The 27,319-nt window shown below is 37.3% G+C and overlaps 1 protein-coding gene across 5 annotated transcripts; it reads right to left on the reverse strand.

The window, feature by feature from the left end:
• Positions 1-2,228: 2,228 nt before the first annotated feature.
• Positions 2,229-27,306, reverse strand: LOC109032468 (uncharacterized). 5 transcript variants are annotated; one of them, XM_072300863.1, is made up of 11 exons: positions 26,371-27,306; positions 23,627-23,736; positions 20,803-20,982; positions 19,289-19,470; positions 16,614-16,734; positions 14,294-14,405; positions 11,797-11,862; positions 9,439-9,616; positions 6,788-6,844; positions 4,328-4,377; positions 2,229-2,713 (listed from the first exon to the last, which is right to left on the reverse strand). In XM_072300863.1, coding segments are annotated over exons 3-10 (729 nt in total). In that variant the 5' UTR covers positions 20,815-20,982; positions 23,627-23,736; positions 26,371-27,306; the 3' UTR covers positions 2,229-2,713; positions 4,328-4,376. The 5 variants fall into 5 exon arrangements, with proteins under 5 accessions (XP_072156964.1, XP_072156962.1, XP_072156963.1 ...); XM_072300861.1 differs by lacking the exon at positions 26,371-27,306 and adding an exon at positions 24,767-24,860; XM_072300862.1 differs by lacking the exon at positions 26,371-27,306 and adding an exon at positions 24,437-24,544.
• Between the last annotated feature and the right edge of the window lie 13 nt (positions 27,307-27,319).

Consider the following 27,319-nt stretch of genomic DNA (forward strand, 5'->3'; position numbering starts at 1 on the left):
TAACGAATTATATATTGAGTAAGGACAACCAGGACCATCCTCGGAAAATTTTGAGAAAATCCAAGGGGGTTTCATGCAATGTTGCCGAATTCCATCATCCATATTTCGCGAGTCGCGTATATTCGGAGCAGGCTCTGTCGTTTCATCAATTTCATTTGTTCATCCCCTCTGACACATTAGATATTGACTATGGACACCCAGAATATTCCTCGGAAAATTTCGATAGAATCCAAGGGGAAAATCGCAAGTAATGTTGCCGCATCCATCATCCATGCGAGTCGAGTCGCGTAAATTCGGAGCAGACTCTGTCGTTTCATCAATTTCAGTTGTGCATCCGATTTGGCAGATTACACTGTGCAACAAAAAAAAATGACAAAAATGTCTCCCGGACGAGATAAGGTGATCCTTATGTATTTTGATGCGCTGAATCCGAATATGACCTCCGTTTTTTCCCATCACCCTCCAGTTTTCCGGAAAAGTCGATTTTACCCGGAAAAATGGCCATTTTCGGGCATTTTTGGTGTTTTTGCGACTATTACCCCCTGCAGAATGTAGGTAAAATTTTTCTCCGGTACGAGAAACGGCTATTCCGATGTATTTTGAGCCGCTGAGTCCGAAAATGACCTTCATTTTTCCCTGTCACCTCTCAGTTTTCCGGAAAAGCGACTTTTCCCCCGGAAAATGAGCAAATTTGAAGTATATTTGTCATGCATGCAATTTATTTGTATAAATTTTTCTGGACCCGTGGTACTGTCATTCTTATGTATTTTAAGCCGCTGAATCCGAATATGACCTCGGTTTTTTTCCATCACCCCCGAATTTTTCGGTAATGTCGATCTTTCAGAACCTAAATTTGTGTATAAGCTTTCCCGGACTCAAAGGGGATCAAAAATATATTTTAAACGTGTCCGCGACGTGCGATACATCGATTCTTATGTATTTGGACTCGCTGAACCCGAATATGATCTTGGATTATTCCGATCACCCACGATTTTCCTTGGAAAACTACCTTTTTTGTTTTTTGGACGATTTTCCTGTTGTGAGGAGTCTGAGAAATTTTCTGAGATCCTCTCTAGGTCTCTTCTGTTATATTAAGAGCAGCTGAATTCAAATTTGACCTCTATTCATCTCTGATAACCCCCCGTTTTCTAGAAAGTCCGATTTTTCCGGGGAAAAAGCTTTTCCAAACCGTCCCCACCTCCAGGGAAATTTGAAAATTTTTCCGCATGTGTGATACATCGATTCTTATGTAATTTGAGCTGAAAAACCCGAATATGACCTCAGAAATTCGTTGTCACCCACCTTTTTTACGAAACTCGATCATTTTGGGATGATGATGATTTCTTGTCACATTGTATGTATTACTTACGATAAACTAACGAACATTATATCTTGACATTTTTGCTGGTTATCCTGCATTATCAGAGCCGGATTTAAATTTTTAGCGCCCTAAGCTAAACTTAGGGTGGCGCCCCTAAAAGTAGGCGCTCTCGTGGGGTGGGGGGGGGGCCAGACGCCCCTCCCCTCCAGATCAGAGGGAGGATGTTAGGTGTCAGGAAAAATGTTCAAAGTCACCTTTAGAAAAACACGATTTAAAACAGTTTTGAGGTACGTTTACGTTTGCAAGTTGATTTTGGAAAATTAGAAGTAACAGAAGACTTGTTAAATTAAAAAAAAAAAAAAAAAAAATTCTCTTCACTCACTATTTTATCAGTCCATTCTTTTCGTTGCGCATTTGCCCGAGTAGTAGCTGGAAGCCCGTGTGCTTATGACACGCGAAGGAAATAAATTTGTTAACCACAACGTAGACATTTTTTAATAAGTCACGTTTTTTAATAAAGTCTCAAAAATTTTGCACCCCTCAGAATTTTGCGCCCTAGGCTATAGCCTATGTAGCCTATTGGTAAATCGGGCCCTATGCATTATGTGCAGAATATTTGGTAAAATTATGAATAATTCACTGATTTGCATTGAAAGGAAAAAATCAGCTCTTCTTGAGACATTCCGAATGAGGAAAGTGTTTTGCAACTTTCACCATAAAGCCATCTCAGGATGTAAGATTCAGAAAATAGGGAGAAATATAGTGTAGCCTTCAGGAACAAAATGCGACTATTATTAGTCAATAAATGACTGGAAGAAAGGTAAAACACACATGAAAATGTTTCACTGACCGACATTATTCATGAGAAAAAATGGTGTATGAAAAAAGAGACGTTGATAAATGAACATAAGGTAGTAAAAAAAGAGAAAATTTATTTAAGTTCTTGAAAACTAAACAAAAAATCAGTATTTCACTGTCGACTCCCTGACGTAGGTAATGATATTTCAATGGGATACAAGTACAAAATATGGGTTGAACGTACTAAAGAAAGGCTTAAATGAAGTTTGCCGTATTTGCACTGTTAGTCGGAGAACGAGCTTGTTTACGTGAAGGCATGAAATTCATTCAAGTTTCCAAAAATAGGAACAAAAATCAGTGTTACACAAGCAACTCACTAACGTATTTAAACACTAATAAATGAATATTATAATTAGCAAGTAAACAAAATAACCATCAAATTAAAAAAAAAAATATATTGTTTAAAAAAGGCAGTAAGAGAGAAGTAAAACAATTTTGAGCAGCGTCAGTTCCGTCTAAAAGTAATCATTGAGGAACAAAAATAGTTGGCATTTTCTTTCAAGACATGTGTTCTAGGCTGCCTGATTCAAGCATCTGAAAACATGAGAAAAGAAATAATCATCAACTGTCAAGTAAGTGGAATAGCAGAGCAAGTTACGGTTATTAAATTAATAGTCATTCCATCAGACAGGGTTGCCACAAAATTTAGAAAATGAAATTCCCGGACATTTCCCAGACACATTTTGGTGAAATTCCCTGACAAATGAAGATATGGCAAATGGCTAAGAAGACATAATTTGACAAAAATTTGTAGTTCGAAATGTCAAACCCAATATAGAAAGAAAATGAGGAAGATTCAACAAATTTTCCCTGACATTTCCCAGTTTTCCCTGACTTTATAAAATTCCTTGACTGTGGCAACCCTGCCCCTTATGAGGTGTTGCCAAGTTATGTAAACCATAATTCTAAGTTTCAAAATTCATCTTTTCTGGCGTTTATCATTTCATAATTGAGTCATGTCGTGCGAAAGTCTGTAATGTATATTTTTCCAGCTTTTAGTTTTCTTGTGCTCATAATAATTTTCAAGATTTGACACCACCATCAAAGTGTAAAACAAGTAATAATGCCACATTAATCGCTAAATTCAACTCTCGAATGTATTATCAACTCAAAAAACCTCAAGACTGGAAGAATGGACATGAGCAGCCTCTGCATGAAACGATTGAAATTTGTGTAACTCATGATAAGCCAAGAATTAAAAACATCACTGATCAAGAGGACCACGTACCTTGAGATCCAAAAAAGTAATTCTATTTTACCAACGGCTGCCTCACTAAAAGTTTTTTTTTTCTCTTCCTACAAAGAACATACGCGTCTCTTATGCCATTCACTGTCATCTGCCTACTTCTAGTTGGATGAAGTTTTCTGCATCCACAAGTCCACTGGACAATTAACTGATATACCGGTACGCTCTTTGAAAAAACTCAATAATCTTCCATTAGTTTTATTCCTCCTTCAGCTTTGGCTTCAAAACATCATCTTAGTGGAATGCAAATAGTCTAGGACTTCATTGACGTTTTGAAAACTTGAATTAATTATATCAGGCCAAGGCTTATAACCCTTAAGTAATGGGAGATCTTCGTATTATAATTTGCCATTTTCCCTTCGAAAGCTTCTCTTATCTCAATTTCAAGGATATGAAGGTGGAAAAAACATGCATGAAATCTCTCTTCAAAATTTTCTGGAGGATAATACCATCATCATTAAATTTACACAAGTTTCGTACCTAATCCTCATTGGCAACCGTTTTGTCAACACAAGCTCCACATTTCCAATTGAGAAGTTCTCACTTCCGAAAATTTGTATCTGTAGCATCCGTTTCATCTCACCGCATTATTTCGAAACATATCTCAGTTGACGAATACAAAAAGTGTCCTCAGTATCAGAAAATTTAACACAACAAAAATAATAAACAGCTAGGTCATTGAAAAACTTTTTAAGCAGATTTTCTCGGGGAACTTTTTAAATCTTGTCCTCATAGACCATACTTGAGAAGATGGGTAAAAACAAAATTTGTAAAAAAAGCTGATTATCTTGAATGACTAACCTGAAGGAGGAGTAAAATCTTAAGGAAAAACCCTTCACTTCCAAGAATGATTTACTACGTATACAATTTTTAAGTGTACTGGCAATAAATTGAAAACTCACCTAGTTATCAGGCTTGTCGCAAGAGCCGCATCCCGTATAATCTACTGCATCTGTGAATGAAAAAAAAAACGTCCAAGTTAACAAATCAGGGAATTTCGTACAGTTCAGTACATAAGTGTGATTTCGAAATCACGAATTTGAAAAACAGTAAACTTCAGTCAATGATTACATTTCACTGTAAACACAACTATATATATCTATCATCATGCTTTTCTAGTCAATGTTTCCGGCTTGTGATAACATAGTGAGCACCTACTGAGTAGAGTTTGTTTCATTTTGAACCTCAGCATTAAGTACTCGAAAGTAAAAGATTGTATACCGAAAATTTTATTTCGGAGAAAATCCCTAATTGAAGATTGAACACCATGTACTTCCTCCATTACTTAAACTGCCCCTAAACTCTAATTCCTTTGTGACTTGCTGAACCTTTGAAAAGGGGTATGCAAAACAGCAGATGGCTGCTCTGTGCAGGTTTCTAACATATTTTTTTTTCTTAGTTTTTTTTGTTTGAAAACATGCACAAGTTCTTTTATTGGCAAGAGACTTTCTGCTGCTGAGATGATATGTTCCTTATTACTTAAGTTTTTTGTTCAACATGAATGGTAATTGAGAGGGGTGGGTTTGTCACTAAAAACATGTCGCCTTTCTCATTTTAAACAGAAAAATTAGAGTACTGAAGTCTTTGTCCATTAGTTGCCAACGCATGGATGATGCAGGGGTAGAGATGACGACTATACAGTGGATCAGGGTTATATGTTCCCCCATAAACATGAAAACTTTGCAAAATTCGCATTCCATTATCTCTCTATGATCTTTAGTTCATTTCTATTGTACAGAAACATGTATAAGCTACATTCATTTTATTGGATACGCCATCTTACGAGGATTCAGAAATCTTGTACTCCTGAAAATGGGCTTAATGGCACTAATGCTTGTTTACCAAAAATATCCTTATTAAATTTGTTGTCACTTCTGATATCAAAGTCTCCTCTTTGCTCTTCATTTACCGGCAAAAATGTAATTCTCCCCTGAATTCATTCAAGCAACCATGAGACACTACAGCCTGATTGTTAAAGCTTTATCAGGCTTTGTCGGCAGGCTAACACATGATAATCCTTTATCTGATCGATTTTTTAAGTCTTTTTGTGCTGACATGAGCATCAAAAATCAGGCTACTGGTCGACAGACACTTCGAATTGCCTAAAATTTGTCACTGATTCTAAGTGGGCTTTTCGCAATGATTTTGAAATGGTGCATTTGACAATCACCTACTTCCAATTGGGGAAAGAAAAGAAGACACATATGTTACATCCGAGAATCACACAATTCAACATAAATTTAGATGGTGACAAAATGATAGCTGATCCACTCAGGTTGATGCGATAATTGGCTCTTCTTTCCTTTCCCCTGTCCTCTATGATTTACTCAGTTCCCAAACAACTGAATTTCCTGTGGTAAACTGCGATTTTTTTTGGAGCACATGCAAAATTTGATTTTTCCAAGCATACCTTGAGGATCCGGAAAACCCAGCGTAATTTTCGAGATCAGCCCTAAAAATACACCTAGAAAATTACATTCCTTCTTGTGACGACTTTTTTCTCTTTTTGATACAACCAATGTGAGCTTGGTTCATCTAGAAGATACGCTATCAGAGACTTGCAATGGGCCTGTTGCAAACTTTTGCTAGAGCAAAAATAAGAGTTGTTTCTTATGGATAATGCCTCAAAAATCACGATGAGCGCATCGGCAAAGTCTGAAATGCACTCATAACTTCACCATCTGCGTAAGAAATTTGCGTTTTTTTGAGCTTCCCGCTTCAAAAACGATACTACGGCACAGGTGAACATTTTGTTAGAGGAGTCGTCGCTCCATCGTTAGCGATATTCATCATGGCCGACGCTTGCGCGCAGTTCCGCGCGTAATTCGAGGAGAGTTCAAGGTCAATCAATTCGGGCGTGGAAAATATGATCGTTAACACGCTGATTGTTATCTGGTCTAATCCAGTTCAGGTGTTATATCGTCCCATCACACGTGTTTTGGCGGATTGGCGTCGGCCATGATGAGTATTGCCGACGATGGAACGACTCCTCTTACAAAATGTTCACCTGTGCCGTAGTATCGTTTTTGAAGCGGGAAGCTCAAAAAACCGCAAATTTCTTACGCAGACTGTGAAGTTATGAGTGCATTTTAGACTTTGCCGATGCGCTCATTGTGATTTTTGAGGCATTATCTATAAGAAACAACTCTTATTTTTGCTCTAGCAAAAGTTTACAACAGGCCCATTGGTCTACTGTCCTCTGAAAATTCTGTGTTTCTGCAACCCATCAACAATTTGGATCTGAACAAATACACGTTGAAATTAATTACTGTGCCCTTCTTTCCTTTATTCATCTGATAAAATAGTGATAAAATGTATTTTTATGGTTGCCAAGTTCCGATGTTGTAAATACTTTCACTTACCAGTTCTCGATGTGTCTGCGGATGGCGGCTCCTCTTCGGAACTGATTGTTGTTTCTCCTGCAACACGAATTTTCAATAGTGTAATTAAAAGAAGAAACCTTTACTAAAAGAATTACAGTAACCCCTAAAAACAGTAATCCTGTTTAACAACATAACCTCATTTGGTAGGGAGTGTACACTCATGAAAAAGGATTGCCGAAACACACTCAGCTCTTCCTGGACCAACTTTGAAAAAAACTTTGAGTTCCGCTACTTTGAACAACTTTTCTCAGATAAAATTTGATTAGATGAAAAACAAAAAGGGGTGAGATTCCCAAAATACTGATCAATTTTGATAACAAGTTCGAAAACTTAGATAACGGATTTGTTGGAAGTAAAAATTCTTCGTCTCAATTGCCAAACCTAATTCTGGAACCAACGCCTGCTTAAAATTACAATTTTTCTTGTTATTTTTCCTTCCAGAAGACAATGGACAAGATCAATTGGACACAGTCCAATAACAATGACTTAGGAGACTGTGCAAACAATTGAACTTAATTATTAGCTGCAAATCTACTGCATCATTTATTTTTTTTTTCCTCCTATGCATATTTATTTTGAAGGTCAAATATAACCCTATTTTCGATTTCCTTAAAGAACAGAGTGATTTCTTAATCCCCTGAAAGCACCTGAAGGAGACTAATATTTAACCCCCTCTGAAAATGCTCAAAGGTTCCTTGACAAAAATGCCACAAGATGGAGGAGCTGTCCTGCTTCATTGAACTCATATAAAGAAACTTCACTTCAATTTTCCTCTTGAAGTAATGGTCTGGCAAAACTCCTTGTAGTTTTATAATTAAAATGTTATCCCTGCAACTGCTGAATAGTGTTAATTCTCTGACAGAGGAGTGTTGATTCTACAGTTCCTCTTACGAGAGAATAAATTAAAGACATTCTCTTTTCCCTTTTAGAAAACAGACGTGCATCATTCCCTAACAGCAACGATGAGGAGGGCACCTGAATTATCAAAGTTCTTCCCCTGTTGCCAACTATGATTGCTTATCGTGACAATTCACGGTGGAAAATGCCACCAATCAAAAAAGTAGACGTTGAACTGTCTTTCTTAAATACCCCTCAAACATGTATCATTGTCTGGTTCTCAGAAAATATCAAGAGAGGGAGAGAAAATGAGGTTCTAAGCTAAGTTATGGCAGCCTTTGTGCTATGGATAGTCTAGATGTATTGAGTCTTTCCTTACCTTCCCTCAAGTACATCATAAACGTTGACAAATTGTCAGCCTCTTTAACTGAAATTTTTCTTTTGAACTGCTATGAATTGGACCTACTACATTCCAACATATGAAAATAGAAATATGAAGTGCACATCCTATTCCACTTGTAAATTTTTTTTGACTGTAACCATTACAACTTTACTTACGCACGAGGATCGTTCCAAATAAAAGTATCTTTTTGCCTTAACTTCTTAACTACTACATGAAATAAAGGTCTGAAAAAAACTCTTCATTGGTCATGATGTCCCCTTTCTTGCAAGGTTTTATTTTTCCTTTAAAATTTGGTTCAGCAGAATGTCAAAAAAGTTGTTTTTGTGAAGTCACCTCCGGACCACATGGGTCCAAAATTTCACGCTACCAGTCCGTCCGAAATTTAAACAAGACGTGAGACAAAATGTAACGTTGGACAAGCTTATTAATCCCCTCAGCATACAACTCCTTATAGATGAACGATATTTCTGGGTAACTCCATGATCCGATAAGAAAGCCCCCTAGAACGCTTGTGATGCAATTTCACAAAAAGTAGCTGAAATACAACTAATACCACGCTGATGTCCACATTGTGGTGCATCTTTGGTGATCTTATAAAAAAAGAACCTTTAGCTAAGAATTGTGGCTGTCTGATGTTACAAAATCCTGATTGCACTTTGACACCGAGTAGTTGCTGCGCCGATGTACCGACATGGAATTTTAAACCTGTTTGGTGGTGAGGTGGGTTCACAAAAAAACAACTTTTCTGCCATTCTACTGAACAAAATTTAAAATACTATAGCTCGTTAAAAAGCTGACATTATGACCAATAAGCGGTTGCTTACGGATTTTAATTTTATGCAGTAGTGTGGAAGTTTTGGCAAAAAGATACTTACTTTTGGAAGTCTCTTCTATTTAAAATCTGCCCCTTCTTTAATTTTTTGAAAATTACCACTCCTAGACTTCTGGGAGAAGTATAGCGGTTTTGCATTCAAGTTTGTTCTACTATTTCACCTTATTGACCATGAGCCTTGGCCGACTCAGAGAACTGACCCTGATAGTTGCAGGAAAGAGGTGATGAACAAAAATGTTTTAACTGTAAGCAAATCTTTCAACGTCAGACGCCTCAAGTATCCAAATTTTTTCTTTCTAGCATTTACTTTGGATTCACATACCATTCATATTTACTTAGCATTTACATTGAAGGTTTCATTCACCGTTGTAACATTTTTCTTCATCAACTTGTTCCTGCAACAGTTCCACTGTTCCGACCAAGTCTAAACCAACCTTGTGATAAGAAATGTGTTATCTCCGGTGCAAATTTTAATTCCCAACCCTAGCTTCCCCCTCAAGAATGGGAAATATTAATACTGTGAATAATTTCCACAATAATATTAATAAGATGTCTTACCCAGACATCATGGCTCCTGTGGAGGAATCGATGCAGGTGCTGGAGGTGCTGGTTGCAGTGGAGGTTGTGGTAGAGGCTGCAGTGGAGGTTGCTGTGCAGGTTGTGGAGCAATTATTTCGGTGGGTGGTCCTACATGCCCACTGGCCCCAGCTTGTCCTCCTCCCACGCATTGGAATGTCTGAAAGAGAGAATCCAATAGTTGATCAAAAGATGAATTTTCATGAATAGTTTGAAACAATAAAAGCACTTTGGACGACCAGAAATAACTTCCCAATACTGCCTATTTTTCCTGCAGTGAACGACTAATACACTTTCATGTTCTTCACGAAGTTGGAGGCAACTGGAAAATTATCTACTTTAAATAACATAACCTTTCAACTAATTATTTACTTGCTTCGGACACTAATTACTATCAGATGATTGTTAATGATGACAACCCAGAATTATCCTCTTCTTCATCAGAATTGGAGGATGTACAGTTCAAGCATTTTTTACAACCTTCCTTTTCTAAGAAATCCTTAGAAATATCGTGATCCCAAAGTCAACCACAAATTGGGTACTTCCTTGAAAGAGAATATTTTGAAGGAGTGACTATGCATTCCGTCTCAATTTGTGTCAATCTCATTTATCCCTTCATGCTTTTCTATTAGTTACTGCCTTTCCACTGAAGCGCATCCCTTTGTGCCAAAAAAAAAAACTGCAAAATACACCATGTGATTGGAAATATGAGTTTCTTTCAGTTACTCCCTCATTCATCATCTAAAAAACTAAAATTTAATTTAAGTGCTGATGGGGCAGACGTTTGTGCAGATTTTTTTCTCCATACTGAAGTCACTTAGCCATTAATGACTGACATCTATGATGTTCTAAAGGTGGAACTGCTTTTCAGTCTTGTCAATCTATAAACTCTCCTGTAATAATCCTGTAATTAATTCAATAATCCTGTGAAAAGATGCGATTAATCAGAAAAAAATCAGAAAAATTATTCTTCTTGTTCCATCTGTAATTTTAGGAAACAGATTATCATGATTTATAGAATTAAATTAAGACGTAATTTACTTATCTATCACAGAAAAATTGATTCCACCAATAATAATCTTTATCACAACAGCTACAATACAAGCTAGTGGAGAATCTAAAATAAATAAACCCAATACAATTATTAAACAAATGTTAACATATATGTGATTTATAAAAAAATTAAACTTAATAAGTAAGATAATATTTGTAGCCCAAAAAGTTGACGTATTAAAAACTACAGAAAAAGGAATAGTATTCAACATAGAGAACATAGGTGCAGGAACATAGGAACATTTCAACATAGGTTCATTCATAGAGTTGCAGTGTGACATCTTGTCAATGATACATAGGCAGTATGTTCTGGCCTTAACAGATGCTAATTTATGTAATTTAAGGCTGCTTCTGCTTTTTTGAGCAATAAATAGAGAGAGAACATTACTGGTGCTACTGTCTCAAAGTTTAAAACCCACTTTTGGCACTTGGCACCAGGAAACGCTGGTTGTCCTCTTTGAGTCAGTGGGTTTTCTGCCTCAGAAGAATGATAAATCATTGACCCATTATCGGAAGTGATTTTATCAATTAGTTTAGTAAAAAAAGGGATTCCCAGTTTTAAACTTGAAGATAAATAATTTACTAATTCAATATACCCTCTTTGTAATTATTTTCCTCCAACACATCTTGGAGACTGATTTCTTTCTAGAATTTGTTTCATATGCTGACTAAGCAAAACCAAGAAACATTGGAGGAGGTATAGGGTGGTTGTCATTGAGAAAAAGAAAACCAATTCCTCAACTTCGGGAAAATGGTACGTCGCTGAAAACTCATCGTTTTGCCTTCAGAAAGGAGGGAGGGAGTACCGTTTTGAAAGTGATTGGATAAAATATGTTTTTTCATCTTTAAGTTCCTTAAAAATTATTTAATTAATTAGATACAATTTCCAAGCTGTAGCAACTTTTCAATGGGGGAAGAATGCAATTTCTCAATTTATAAATTTCCCTGTTGGTTATTGCAAGGTATCTACTGCACCACTTACATTGATTTGCCCAAAATTTGTTTTGGGTTCACATCCCTCCTGAAGCATCATATGGAAGGGAGGGGGAGGGGGTGTCATCCACTTGATTTTCAAAAAGAAAAAAAATAAGAAACATCCTACTTCATATACACGACAGCCGTTATTTCTTTGAGAGGCAACTGAAACTGTTTTCTTGTGTGCTGTTTAAGGGGGCAGTTGGTCATGTTCAATAGTTGGACGATGACATTTCCACACTTCATCTACGGATAGTTTCTAGTGTTCATCTTCACTCAACAATAAAAGGGAATAATGACAAAGATACGTACCCTGCCTTGGCGAAACGATGTCCGCGTACGATTCTAGGATTTGAATCGCTTGCTCGACTGATCCTCCTGGGAAAAAAAAATATTCTTTACTTACGGGCGGAAAAGTTATATTATTTACTACCTTCATTTTAACTGGATTGTGGTAAAGTTCCGCTAAAGGGCTCATTCAACTTTTCAATTTTTTGCCGTTTTTGACGATTTTTTCTCGTCACTCTTTCTCGATAATTATGCAACAGAGGAGAATATTACAGTACATCTTTTCAAAAATGCACGCTGTTTGTAGGTTAACTCAAGTTTTACGTGAGAAAATTTGAAAGAATCTCCTAAAAACTGGCCAAAAATGGCGACAATGGACCAAAATACCCCTCACATTTCACTGGACATCATTTAATTTTAAAGGCAAAATATGGAGCGTCCCAAAAAATACATCCGTGTCACCTCTCAACAGAGTGATAATAATCGAAAAAGTGTAAGAAAATAAATTCGTGTTTTTCCAAGAATTGGGTTTTAGGGACTGCTGCTTCCTTCTATTGGCTCTGCTCAGTGAAATATTTGGCGTGCAGTCTACCTGGGCCTATAACTTTGGAAATGAGAATTGTGTAGCAAAACCCAGGCTCAGGCAGGAAATGTCCTTAACGCTACGCATTATACAAATCTGCAGTTGTCCCTGAATAAGATAATCGTTCAGAAGGCTATCTTTTTCTTCTATTGGCTTATTGACTTATATTCCTTATGTGAAACCTACAGCCATCTATACACAAAATTTCATACTTGATATTATAAGAAATGTAGGGGTAAGGAAATGTTTTATAGATAGAGTAATTTGTTTGTTGAAGCCGTCACCATTTTCACGCCTAGAGACCCTTCTAGGCGACTTCCTATACCGGGGTATACTGGGTCATGGAAAACATTCAAAGTGAACATACGGAAGATTTAGGATTTATATTCTTTCTCTTTTTTTTTTGGATTTTAAGATTTTGGAAGATTAGGATATTGACTACTAGCCTTTGGAAGTGGATATCGGACGGTTTTATTAAAGAATATGACTAAGAAATAAAAATTGTTAAAGTCTTCCTGTAAATAGTTAAAAACATTCCTAAAGCAACCACCACCCGCAGCGAACCAGGTGGTATTTACTCCTAAAAAATAACTAATACAGTCGGATATAGCTTATAATTCTAAGTATTTTTTTTTTTTTAATTTTTTATTTTTTTTTCTTAAAAAGATTTATATTATTGACTTTTAAAAAATTAGCAATGATTTAATATATCTTGGGATCTGGGGTGTGAAGTATGTATGGGACGTTGAATGGAGGAAATTAGTTATTTTCAATTAGATTTTGAATCATCATAACTCGATTTATTAGATTTTGACATTCAAATTATAAGTGGTTTAGGTCACCATAGTCTACATTCGCATAATTCTGAGTCTTTCAGATTTAAGTTCTTTAAATGAACTGGGAAGTTTCCATGTCCTATTCGAAGTCTAATTAAGTTTTTTATTTCACTATGATTCCATTTTAGTTCATCAAACCAAGGTTTTAGATTAATTTTTGGGCAAATTGATTTTATCATAAGGCTATCAATTACCGATTTTGAAAATAAATTTTAAATGTTTTTCTCTAAATCTCCGATTTTCCATTCTCCTACATACTGCTTTAGACACTAGTTCAAAAGATTGCTAATGCACCATCCCAATAACCAACCAATAATATGCCTCAAGGCATGGAAACGGAAAAATGAAATAAAAAGATCCATCGATGAGTATGAGAGCTTCACATAATAATAACTGTTTTCGTCATGTTTCCTGCTGTTTTCATGACGAGAATAATTTTCTTACAATTTAAATAAATATCCTTACTCGAAACATGCTGAACTGGGTAATCTGTTGCAGCCTCCATTGTGTGGTGGGAAAATTCTCTCAAGTTCAGGCGGTAATGAAGAGAATACCTCACACTACATTGAGAGCCCACCTCCATATCTTTTCTAACACTCCATGCACAGATAGAGATCAAATACATTAGCAGGGTTGCCATGGCTCCAGTCTTGGACTCTTTGAACAAAATGGCAACCCTGCGAATGTACTTGCTTCTTCTCTGTGCATGCATGGAGAGTTTCACCAGATATAAAGGTGGATTCTCACCGTAACATGAGACATCACCTCCATTACAGCCTTAACTTTACAGCTTTTGTGCGCTTATGAATTTATTTCAGAGAAAGCAAGTTACACCACCCTATTCTCCGCAAAATTTAACACAAGGGGAAGCCTTTAAATAAGAACTGCCTGACACATGCAAGAATTCCTTTACATTACGATCCCCTATAGGGAGACATTCAGGATCTGTTAGATCACTTCCTCATACTGTACTTTGCTAAGTTGCAGAAACTCCACCCTCTGAAGTTTCATGAAAAGGATTGCTGCCCTTCTACTAAATAAAATTCCTCAATGTTAACAGAAAGCTGTGTAGAAACAACTTATTCTTCATAGAAAATATTACCAGCATGGAGAGCAGCGGACAGAACGTAGTTTGGCGGGGCGGTGCTCCGTTGACCAATTGCAGATCTGATGAGTGTAATCGCATGGGCATGGCGGCCCATTCTTGGGTTGACCTGGAAACAATCGAGAAATGACAACGGATGAAAACAAATGAACAAATAAAACATAGAACAGAAAGTCACTGGGGTTGATTCTGGAGAAAGAGGTTGTTCCTAAAATCACATTTTGTCTCCTCCCCTCCCCCATCTTACCTTAACTGTTGTCCCTGGTGCTTTGGAAAAATTTCAGCCTCTACAGATAGTTACAGACTTCAGGAGGAAGTCAAATTCTCCTACTTGCAAAAATTAAAAAAATTGTATCTCTGCCATGGCTTGTATGTTAGTGTCGCACCTTGTGTTCACAAATGTTGAGAAATATTCTCTAAAAATTGCCGAGGTGCTTTGGTAATTCCATAATTTATTACAAGGCATTATCTTATTTTTGATACTGAACGTCGATTTTGTACCCTTTTAACTATTCTCCTCTGGCTAAATCGTTGCTGATAGAATCAACCAACTTTGCAAAAGTTCTAGGAACAAATGAGTATATCTGCAGATACGGATTCCACTTCACCTCAGTTTGGGAAATTTGAAGAATAGACCGTGGGTGTGTAGGTTTGAAAGTTAATCTAGATGAGTTTTCGACAATAAAAAGGAGAAAAATGACGAAATAGCTTAGAGAATCCAATGAAAACTTCACAAAACTTCTCTGATATGATTAACTTAATTTTCAGATACTGTATGGGCAAAAAATTCGAAACTACTCCTACTTTTCTGAACGATTTGGGTTTCCTGCAATTTACAGTAATTTGAGGGTAGATCTGTTTAAAGTGCTTAACATTAAGGTGAATCCAGGCTTGGAACTTCACGATTTGGCCACCACGTCGCGCTGCTCAGAATAGCTGCATATATTTGCCAAAATAATAAAAACCGTAATACTTATTCAAGATTGGAGATCCAGGGGATATGGCAACATACGTGAGAAACACTCAGTAGAAAAATCTTCTCAAAATTCCCATAAATAAAGTCTTAACTACGGCGGAAAGTAATTCCCATCGGCAATGGGAGAGAGAGAGACAGAACATGAGAGATTCCGTTGCGCGCTCGGCCACCGCCTCTGACCTGGAAGTTTCAGCCGTACTTTCTCTGCGCTTGTAATTCTAGTAGCCAATATTTTGGCTCAAAAAATCAAGCAAAAATTAATCTATATCTTGTGGATCTGCTTTTTGTAATTCGGGAAATATTATTTCAGTAAACTTCGAAGGAAAGTGAAATTCTCAGTGGGGACTGGTGGCGCTATCTCTAATCTTGAATTATCCCTAATCGAAACCTGGATTCACCTTAATTGATGATATTCATTAAATCCAACCTCCTTCCTCCTCCAAGGAAAAAGTTGGAAAATTTCATATTTCAAAAATCATTTCCTAATGAGGATCAATTAATTTGAAATCCCAATAAATCTCAAATTTAGAATTACAAATTTAGTAGAGACTTCGGTCAGTTGGAGAGGGATGGAGATGGTGGCGCGAGAAAGTAAAAACTTTTTCGTGACCGCACTTAGAACCCTAATACGTCAATCAATATCGTTCCTTCTGTGATTGACTGATTTGGAAGCAATATCATATCAGACTGTACATCCTTCAATGGTTGCTTTCCATCCTTCAGAGAAATTATGGTGTTCTTTGGGTTATTCACATGTTGTGTTGTGTGCTTTATAAGAGTTGTTCCATTTTCAGAAATAATCTAGCTCTGATTATTTTCACATTTCCATCACACGAACCTCCCCACATGTCCTCGCCTGGAGGACTTTTTCCCCTCAGATGAGAAGACTTTGTTCCCAGGTGATAAAATCAAACATCAATTCAATTATAATAAAGGGAGTAAACAACACTTTAATATATAGTGCTACCTACGTTAAAAGTTAACTTCACACTTCATGCACAGTACATGTTTTGGATTTCTTAATGTTTTTGTTTGAGCCACTGTTGGATCGGCAGTTTGATATTGTAGTGAATGGCGTTTACCGCTGAACTTTTACTTCATCATTCGAAATAACATTCCAGAAAAGTGACTAAAAAATAAAAAAATGATGAAGGAAAAAACTTTTGAAGGGTCATAAGAACTGACACATCAGCAGCCGTGTGTGTGTGAGAAGTCTTAGTTGCACAAAATGCTATCATTTTCATATTCTCACTTGTTGACTTTATTCAGCTACAACTTAGAGAAATTCCGTCTCAAGAAAATATGAAAAACCATCCGAAAAATATATAATACAGTACTCACACTTAATATTCGCGTCCAACTGGATCTTTGCATCTTCCAATTTATTAAGTTAGAAAAACAGACAAAAACCAAGCGAATAACTAACGCACGAACGAAATGTAGCTTCCGATTTTCCGACAACCTAAAAACAAACATTAAAACCATTAGTAAAACTACAAAATATGAGACAGTACTTGTAATCCCCACATGGAACTGCGTCATAAAGGTGTCTGAACATTGTGCTGCGTATTCTCTCATCTAAGAAGAGAAGAAAGGGAGCAAATCAAGGTTCCTTTAGAAATCAAAGCAGACATTTATTGCAAATGGTGCTGGAGAAAGACAAAAAATGATCATCATTCACCAAGCAGGAGGCTCATTAATTATCCTGAAGCTTCTACTGTCATCTAAGCAACGCCAACTATTTGATGCTGCAGTTTTTCACTGGTTACTGAAGTTCCAGAGGATACCCCTTTAGATTTAAAATCATCACTTCTCCTTCATTTAGATGATGCATCATGGAGAGAAGAATCGAAGAACACTTTTTGTCAGTTCCTCAATTTCCAAGCACTCAGGAGGAGTGAGAGATTTTAGAGACAGGTATCAAAGAGGTACTAACATTGAAATTTAGTCACTCATATGGTGGACTCGACAGCTGGAAATGGGGTAAAGGGAGTGAATGAAAAATTCGAATGATGGGTGAGGAAGGCTTAAAAATTAAGATAATAAATTTTTAAGTTTCTTCACTCATCTTAAGAGTTTTTCTTTGTCATTCCCGACTTGTAGTATTAGCTAGTAGTAATTGCTCTTGCTGTTAGCCACTGCCCACCAATTCGGGTATAAACTAAAAACTCTTCAAGATGAAAATTTTTAGACGTGAAGAAAATTAATAACAAATAGCCAACAAAAGTTTTGCCTCACATGTCGCATTCCAAAACATTATGAGGGTGTCACGCAGAGGGTCGTGAAAAACAAATTCTCAATATTTCACCGAACAATCTCACCTCTAATCAACAAAATTGAAGGCAGCATTTTAATTACATTCTAGTCTGACGATCTCTCACCATCACATTGAAAGAGAAGATGTGTAACTGCGATGGGTGCGTACCTCATGCCTATGACATTGCCTGAGAGCAACACAGAATCAAGCCCCTGGTCATATACTTAGATCAACTGTTACCCTTCGGACAGTTAATGTTACAATCCCCTTTTGTTACATTGCTTTCCATACCTGGTTTGCACCATAAGATTCTTCACCTACGATAGTCTTAAAAGGGCATGAAAAAATATTTAGTGACCGTAGAGATAAGTGGTAATACTTACATCTGGCAGATTTCAAATAATTGTGAAACCTGAGAAAAAAATACTGAGAAACTTAGAACTGTCTTGCTATGGAGTCAAGAACAGCGCAGAAGGACTGACAATGAGACACATGGCCAAAATACAAAATCTGATTAAAAGTTCACGAATCGCCTGAACTTCAGTTACATTTCTTGAATTAAAAAGTTTAGTTTAAAATCTAAGAGCATTAATGGCAGCGAGAATTTTTAAAAAACACTTTTCTAAGAGTAGTGTTAAAATCTCAATTTTGAGATCTTCAGAGTCTAAACTGGCTTAAGACTGGAACAACAATTCACTTATTTTCCGAATTTTTTCAAAAACACAGTAATTTCCCTGTGATAAGAGCTTGAGTTCACAATTTTGGATTCTTGTTTCAGAAAGACAGCGATTTCGTTTGTAAACAAGATGTTTTCCTACATTCAACGAAATATCAAAAAATGTTTCTTTATTTCTTTAAATTAACTGCTGACTCTTATCAGTAGAGAAGAATTCAAGCACTTCCAAGGCCTTGAAAAAAAAGTCAAAACCAAACCCTTCCGAAGGTAGAACGAATCGTGAAGATGGGATGCCATGATACTCACTTTAACCAGCATGTGCTTTTCGGTGGGTGTCAGGTACATCTTTGTTTCGAACATGTGCACACACAGATTGACAACATCAGACAGAAGCTCTTTGTAACCGATTATTTTTTCCAAATTCTCTTTCACCGTGTCTCGAATTTTGTTCTGTGAAGCGAGAAACATGGATGAATTCTGCGACTCTTGCAGGATGTGTGAATCTGCCATAACTTTCGAGAACTGGGCGGCACTGAAAAAAGAGGCAATGGTGTAGAGACTTGTCACGATACTTTTGAGCTACAATGGAGGTTTGATATGAATCGGAAGGAAGGGAGAAAACTGTTCGATGTGAAGAACAAAGGACTTAATTCTCCACAATGCAACACAGGGTTGCCACAGAGTTTAGAAAAGGAATTTTCCTGACTAATTTGGGTAAAATTTCTTAACAATTGAAGATATGCCAGACGGCTGAAAGACATAGAACTAGGGAAAGAAAAGAAGAGACAAATGTCACATCCAAAAATTGCACCATTCAACAGATACTTACATGCTAACCAATGGACCCACTGATGATTGATGCATTCAGACTGATGTGACTTTTGACTCTTCTTTTCTTTCCCCAGTCCTAATAAACTCTAATTAAAACGTAAGACTTAATTATTTATTTTCGGACAGCTCTTGTAGAGACTTTTGCGATATTACTTCTGTACCATAATTTTTTAAAAATAATCTCCCTTCAGGTACACAGGAGAAAACTTCAAAATGGAGAAATCTTTTACGACTTTACACACATAAACTTACCGACACGAGGTAGAATAATCATTTTTCACACATGATTTCATGTTTTTCAGTTTATCTAGCACCGCAAACGTATGGATAAATTTTCCTAAGGTGAGCAAGTAGGCTCCAGACAGAAAATCCTTCCTCTTTTCAGCATGGCAACGCCTTTTTACCTCTGCACAAATTCTTTCAATAGCTTTTCGCTGTGAAAGAAATAATTGGAGTTAAATAAAAAATTAATGATCTCACTAAATTGATTCATTCCTTGACAGTAAAAGTTATGTGATTAAAATGTGCACCAAACTTAGAAAACTCTATCACCTACGTTTTTCATGATCAGTATGCGCTGTAGTAACTACCCTCCTGGCCGCCATCAACATTGACAATCAACTGATGATTGTGACCACAGAAGCTGCTGAAATGCGGACTGAGCGTAAAACATGGTTTGTAAGTAGAAAGTAAGACTTTTCTAGATGTCATGTATGGTTTAATAGTAGTAAATAAATTGAGGAATAATCAAAGTAAAGTATGGAGAGAGTGATGGAGTGAAATTCAAATTCATTATTAGGATTTATTAAGTAATTCCAATTTTTGAGAAAATCAAAGCACAGAAAGGACACTCTTCAGTTGTTGTGTTTCAGAATCTTAACCAATTTTTCATCCATTATGATCAAGCAAATGTATGTAATTCGCTGAAACTCCGACTGAATATTCTTCATGATTTTATAATTCTCTAGATGAAAATTTTCAGAAGATTCACACAGTAGTTTCCTCTCTGAAAGCATGAAACTTCCCTCAGGGCAATAGTTCAAAAAAGTAATTATCATTTAGCATGCGAGAATTTATCATTGTACCTATAATCAATTGAGATCTAACCCTACGGCATAAATCCTAAAAAAATAAAATTTTCCGATGAATATTGGCAAAAATAAGATGGAAGTCAATAGACGGAAAAACTGAATGAAAATCAAAAAGACTAAGACCTTTGACAAGTCCACAGCCATGACCCCTTTCTTGCTAAATGCGCCAGGTAATTTCAGGCACGGTGACTGGTATTTTGCACGTACTATAACAATTTTCATTGTTTCAATTGTACCAATTCATACTAAATAAATAAAACATCACACAGTTGTGCAATATGGGCACCATCACCAGTTTTTGCACGGAACTAAAACGCAGAGGGAAGTAATTTAAGTTAATTAAATAAATATGTTTAATTTTAAAGACAAAGATAATTAATTTAATCATTTTATCAGTGCAATTGATATACTTTCGTTTAGTTATTCGTCTTTTAATTATATAACTAAAGACTACAGGTGGTAACCTAAACTGAGTTCTAGCATTGTGGCAATAAGTGGAAATTGTGATTTGAAGCACTCAAAGATCCTTTTTTTCTTACATGTTTTTCTGGCCCGAACAAGATCAGTTACACTTCTTAGACACATTGGTAGAGAACGTGATGCAAGTTTTCACCTAAAATACACCACTTTAATTACTTACCGAATGTCGAAAACTGACAAAATTAGAATGCTCACCTGAAAATACATGAAATTAAGCAGCTTGTTCACTTCAGGAGCTAATACTTCAACAGTCTTTTCATAGATTTCCACCCAGTTTGACTGCTCATTGGACTTCGGTTGTGGGATGGCTCGAGAGCAACATCACCACGTTGACAGCATGACCACTTGTTCCAAGCCATCTTCCAAAAGTTCATTCTGGAGCATAACAAATAGATATTTTACAGGATTGGTAGATTGACAACTTCAAATTCACAACATGAAAAAGCTCTGAATTTTCAAAACGACCAGAACCGGTGTCGATTAAGCTTCAATGAAAAAACCTATTGACTGTTTTCAGTGCAAATACTATAAAGGTTCAAAAATTGATACATTTACATTTAAAGGTCGATCTGCAATGGGTTCCTTGGATAGTTTGAAATCTTCAAAATTGAAATCAAGGTTCAAATGACCTTTCATCAACGAAATACATAATTAATGATTTTATTCTAAAATAGAAGCCTCTACCAATTTTCAAAATGTCTGCTTTAAGTTGAAAACACTTGCATGGAACTAACTTTTTGGATATGATATTTTCTGATCCTGCTGTAGCCCTGTAATGATGTAGGTAAGAGTAAAATAGTCATATCATTTTTTCTGAGCCCCAATTTAAGCATGTTAACGGTAGTTCTTGATGTTATTCATTCCCTGCTAAAAACTTATGATTTTCTCTCATTATACTCAAAATTAGCTTGGAAAAGGAAGATTTTTCTAAGAGTCATAGAATATCATTACTTAATCATCCATTGAATTAAACAGATTAACGATGGTCAAGCAGCAGGAATGTGAAGCTTCCCAAACTGGCATGAACGGTAGCTTCTTCAATGTACCACCCATTGACGCCAGTGACGGACCCATTCCAGTCTTCGAAGTTGGTAACGAAGTTAGCTTGATAAATGACAGGGCATGGCTGAGCTGTGACACACGGTTGTTCATTAGGTAACCTAAGCTCATCTAAGGTGTTGACGTTGGATAAGGCATCAGTTAATGTTAGCTTATCTGCTGCCATTTAGAGAGGTTGACTCATTTATGCAAAAAACCATCAAAGACATAATGGTCATAGAGAAATGAATGGTTTTAAAAACATACCCACTCTAATCAATTAAAAACGGAGAGTACTCTGAAAACCGAAAATAAATATTCTTGAGTGTTGCACGATTCAATACCAAAGACGGTTAACAATGGAGAGTAGATAAAATTGGTCAAATAACTTTAAGCCTTGAAGAGGTAGGACAAACTTGTGTAAAACTATCAGAAGTATTACTGCAGACTTGAGGTAGAGGTGTCATCAGCTAAGTTGGCACTTGAATACATAACAAACACAAGCAGCTATAATGTAGGCATCCAACAGTAATCAAGGATTGACTCAGCTCACGATCAGGTTGCCGTCAATCCCCTATAGTGACGCTATTAGTGGCACGTCACAAAAAAGCGATAAATACATCGATTTATTCACATTAATTAGTAGCATTGAAAGAGGTTACTCCAATGTTATTGTTTGGATCCAATTTGATATAATGGAGAATCCATATGATGACATCGCCACTAACGGCGTCTATTGCTTTCAAGTGGAATATAAACAAGTGCCTACTTAGCTGACAACACCTCTAGTGAGCAGAGTAAACAGGTAATTTCAAAAAAATTTAGACTTGAAACAATGGAAATAAAACATAAGAGTGGAAGAATAGGTCGGTTGTGCTGGTCTCAGAATCGAGTTTTGATACTTTACTCATGCAGATCAACTAAAAATGATAAGATCTGGCCAAACAGCAAATTTCTACGTTGAATACTAACCAAGGTATCTCGACTATAAAAACTTGATTTATGATGTTATCCACCACGGTAGGACGTATCATGTTATGCACTACCGCAGTGGATGACGTCATAAATCAAGTTTGTCAAGGTGAGATATCTCCGTTAATATTCAAGGTAGAGAGTTGCTGTTGAGACAGATCTTTATATTTAGAGCTGATCTACTAGAACCAAGCATCAAAACATGATTCTATTACCAGTGCAACTGGCCCATTGAATAAAGAAAGAGAAATGATCGGGTGAAACAGAGGCTAAGCTATCGGTTCGCAGGGAAGAGATGGTCTAGATGAGCTTTCAAAATGATGAATTCGGCCTCATTATCACAGCAAGACTACATGCAGACAAACTAACTCTTTCCTTTAGAGATTAAACGACATGAAAGTGAAAGAAGGAGAGAGTTGGAGGACGTTTAGGGAATAAGGAAATTCAGGCAGGAAATATCTGGCAATGGAGTCCGAACTAGGATGATCTTTAGGTGTAGTAACGGTATTCACAGTTCTTGCTATTTGAAGGGGATTGGGAAACAAAACCTGTATAACAGTCTTCACTGTGCTCAGAGGTTCCTTCTTTAAAGTTAGCTTCAGTCTCACACACAGGAATCGATCGTTGAAACTCTTGTCGGCACGCCCAGGCCAAGGGGATCAAGGTCTTCCAAGCGCAAAGCTCACACATTCCTCATCTTGTCCTGGCGTACCAACAGAGTTTCAAGAACCGGTCTGCATTCATTGATTGACTAGATAAGGTAATAGGAGATAAAGAGATACATCTTGGTCCATAGTGGAGTCTCCAAGACAAGTCCAGCAACAGACAAAAAGACATGTTCCATCACAGGAGTCTGATGACAATTCTGTTGTAACATCGTAAGTTATGGGAACAACACTACGTTCTCATGTAGGAATCAGTGGTGTAAGTTTCCTCGATTTAGTTGAAAGAGAGGCGATTGAAAGCAATACCAGAAAAACGACTCATACACTCATACTAGAACTCATACCTGTATAGATCCACTCAGAACTTCGGTTTCACCACCGCACTTCCCATGGCTTCTTCGTGATTTTCGTTGGCCCTGGGGTTAAATCTTCGTCTCGAATTGATGAAATACTTCTAAATGAGCAAAGAAGATGACAGTTTCAACTGCTAATAATTAAATAAATTACAATTCAACCATTAACCATTACAATTAATTGAGCGATCCAGAATTCGGGCACCGGCGTGATAGCGCGGGAATGCGCGGGAAAATGCATTGTTCTTGTGCTGAATCCTACAGCTGGGCGGATATCGAATATCGTATCGAAGCGACTAATCGAATATCGCACTATCGATTCTTTACCATAGCTTCTAACGGGGACGTGGCGCCATTCGATCATTCACAAAAGTTGGCAAGAAATCGGTCGCCCAGCAGTCTCAGCCACTGACTCGATTTTCGCACCGGCTCGGCTCATCAGGAGTGAATGCCCCCGGTCATCGCCTTTACTTGTTGTGGCTATTTCACTCGTTCCTGGGGATTTCGTGCTGAACCAAATTGTATGCCTGGGTTATTTTGATCGTAGAATTCATTTCTGACCTTACTTTTTTCAATAAAATGACGCAAATACACAATTTTACGCGTTCTTTCAAACTTTCCGGAGAAACATAAAAATGTATAACTTACTCAAAGATAAGTTTTACTCGTTCTTGTGGGCATTTCGTGTTGAAACTCGGTATCTCAGAGGACTTTTGATCGTAGATTTCATTTTTGACCTTACTTTTGTTGATTTGTTGACACAAATATATGATCTCGGCGGTAAAAAGAAAAGGTACTCACCCTAGATTGTACTCGTCCTGGTAGACATTCCGTGTTGAAACTTCGCAAATTAATGGTACTTTGATCGAAAAATGAATTTATGACCAAACTTATCCTAAAATATATGATGACACAAACGATGATGACAAATTAAGGGGGGGAGGGGGGGGTGTCAGTGGCGTGCGGGCGTCCGGATAAGCAAGGCAAGCACTGCTTGCCAAAATATTTCAGAAGAAAGAGGAAAATTACACCTATTAGATGTTTTAAATTTTAGCTAATATATTATTTATCAAATGTATCAGTAGGTAAATTGCATTAAGAACAGAAAGAGAGTGAGACAGAAATACGTACATAGCAGCTACAAAAGTAGGAAAGCGGCAGAGCGGACGGTGTGGTGGCGCCAGCGCGCTATGCGCGGCCTGAACACGGCACGGCCCAAGTAGCATTTTTCAACGGAAAAATCGCGATTTTATCGCCGATAAAGTCGCGATTATCCTCGATTTTATCGGCGATAAAATCGCTAGGATCATCAACATTTGAGCGATTATCCTCGATCTTTTCGCGATTTTATTGCGATTTTATCGGCCCGAAAAAATTGCGATTTTATCGCGATAAGATCGAGGATGATCGCTCAGATGTTGATGATCCTAGCGATTGATAAAATCGCCAAAAAAAAGGGATTAAAGTTGTCAGCCGATTGCCGTTAGGTTCAGCCGTCAGGTCCTTTGACGAAGACGAGCGTAAAATCCCCGGAGCCTCCGCGGGGATTCGAACCCCAATCGCTACGGTGGAAGGCCAGCACATTGTCACTATGCTATGACCGCTATGTGACTTGCGTGTGCGAATTGAAGCCTCTTATACATGGATCGGCGCTTCGCAACCTCACAACTTATGTCTTTGCGTTGACTGACACCGATTTTTCATTGGATTTTTTTTTTTTTTTTTTTTTTTTTTTTTTTTTTTTTTTTTTTTTTTAAATTTTCCCTCCTCTGTATTTTATTTCATACCTTGAAATACGGTTGGTAAAATAAGGTTCTATTGGTAATCTCATCATTCTGTCTCTGTAAAATTACCAATAATAGTGAGATGGCAAAGTTACCGATGGACCTTGGGAAAAACGCCAATAGTTTTTATCGACTGTGGTAGAATTACCGAGATAAAATGGTAATGTTACCGGGGATTGATTACCAATAAAAGTGGTATTCTTACCTGAAAAAATCAGTAAAAATACCGGTTTTCAGGTAAGCTTACCAGTCTGTCTTTGTAACATTATACTAATAATTGATAAAAAAAAATGAGATGGTTAAGTTACCAACGGATCTCGGTAAAAACGGCGGCGGCGGAATAGAAACATCTTTCATATGCGTCATTCATGCGTTAATGAAAAATTGCAATTTATTGCAATTTTATCTCTATAAAATCGCGTTCGATAATATCGCGATTTTGTTGCAATTTATCGCGATTTTTCTCCCGATAATATTGCAATAAATCGCGACGTCGATAAAATCGCGATACATTCTCCAATTAAATCGCAATTTATCGCGATCACTGCTACTTGGGGGGCCATCTCACGCATGCTCTGCTCAGTGCTCACCTTCAGAACAACAGAATAATGCTACGGACAATAACAGCTTGCTGAAAAAATTGAGCAAAAGAAGGCTGTACCTACGAAACATGGAAAATTTTCCCTCCGAAACATGAGCAGTTTGAGAGCCAGACCCTGTGTGCATATGTAACATACAAATATCTCATTCATTAGCAATGGCCGGCCATTGTATTAATAGCTAGTATAAAACACAAAAATGGTGAACCAGGGCTCAGAATGAAACTCGGTCATTGCGACTTGAATGCTTTCGCTTTGTTTTGTTTACCTACTATCAATCCCTGGTCATGGCAGCATTCAAACTTAAAATTTTAAAGAAAACGATCAAAAATTAAAACGAAAGTATACTCACACTTTACGATTAAGTTTCCTATCAGCTATTTCGTGCGTCCATTATTAAACATTTTATTAATCGATTTAAGCACAGGAACAAAAGCACATGAAGACTCAGCACTCCTCACATCATCGAACAAGCAAGTTAAGCAGCAAGGCAGTAAGCTTCCATCATTGAAAATTTGAAATAGCGACGGTGTAGGTCGGCAAACACATAACTCGTTTGCGGTGTCTGAAAATCTCTGCCTCTTTGTTATTTTTTTAAAGGAGAACAAATTGACATCATTCCTTGAAGTTTTTGCAGAAATACTTTTGCCGCACGAGGCTAGACCTCTTGGCAAGATGTGGTTTTCCGTTGAAAAAATGAAGTAAGACCGGAAGTCTGCTACGTCGCAAACCGACTTATATGATTGCCGATCACTCACACCGTCGATAGTCAATAGCTTACCTACGCTAAACATGTTTGAAAAATTATATATAAAAAGCGACACACTTTACCGAGATTTCAACAACGAGATTTTCCGATCGTTTACAAAAAAAAAGAACCGTCAGAGCGATTTCCCTCACACTTGGCAAGAAGAAAGCTAAGAACCACCTTTACAAGTCTGAAAAGTCAAATTTCAAAAATAACGCCGCTGAAGCCCAAAAGAGAGAAAAGTTGTTTCTCCATATACTAATGCATGGGAGATAGGAGGTTCTTCCTCGCGCCGCGCCGCTCAGTGCTGGGGAGCCGTTGATAGTTTCGCCTTGCCGGCAGGCTACGAGCTCAACTTACCCCCACTCCTTATATTTCCGACTCACATTCCTGTATCTCTCTCCCTCCCCTCCTTCGACAGACGCTCTGCCCCCCGCGCCACGCGCCGCAACGGGCAGCTCCCCCGCCCGTCCCCCTTACGCTCAAATCCAGGTCCGGTTTCCGGTCGTGTGAACCCCGTGCGTGCCGCAGGATTTTCTCTTTCCGTTCCGCA

This window comes from Bemisia tabaci, chromosome 5 (genome assembly GCF_918797505.1).
Source record: "Bemisia tabaci chromosome 5, PGI_BMITA_v3".
NCBI lineage: Eukaryota > Metazoa > Arthropoda > Insecta > Hemiptera > Aleyrodidae > Bemisia > Bemisia tabaci.

Excerpts from the sequence above, each read along its gene's own strand:
- LOC109032468 (XM_072300863.1), bottom strand. Across the intron at positions 9,617-11,796 it reads CATCGTTTCGCCAAGGCAGG|ACATTCCAATGCGTGGGAGG; the intron begins GTACGTATCTTT and ends TCTCTCTTTCAG. Across the intron at positions 6,845-9,438 it reads ACAGGAGCCATGATGTCTGG|GAGAAACAACAATCAGTTCC; the intron begins GTAAGACATCTT and ends TTCGTGTTGCAG.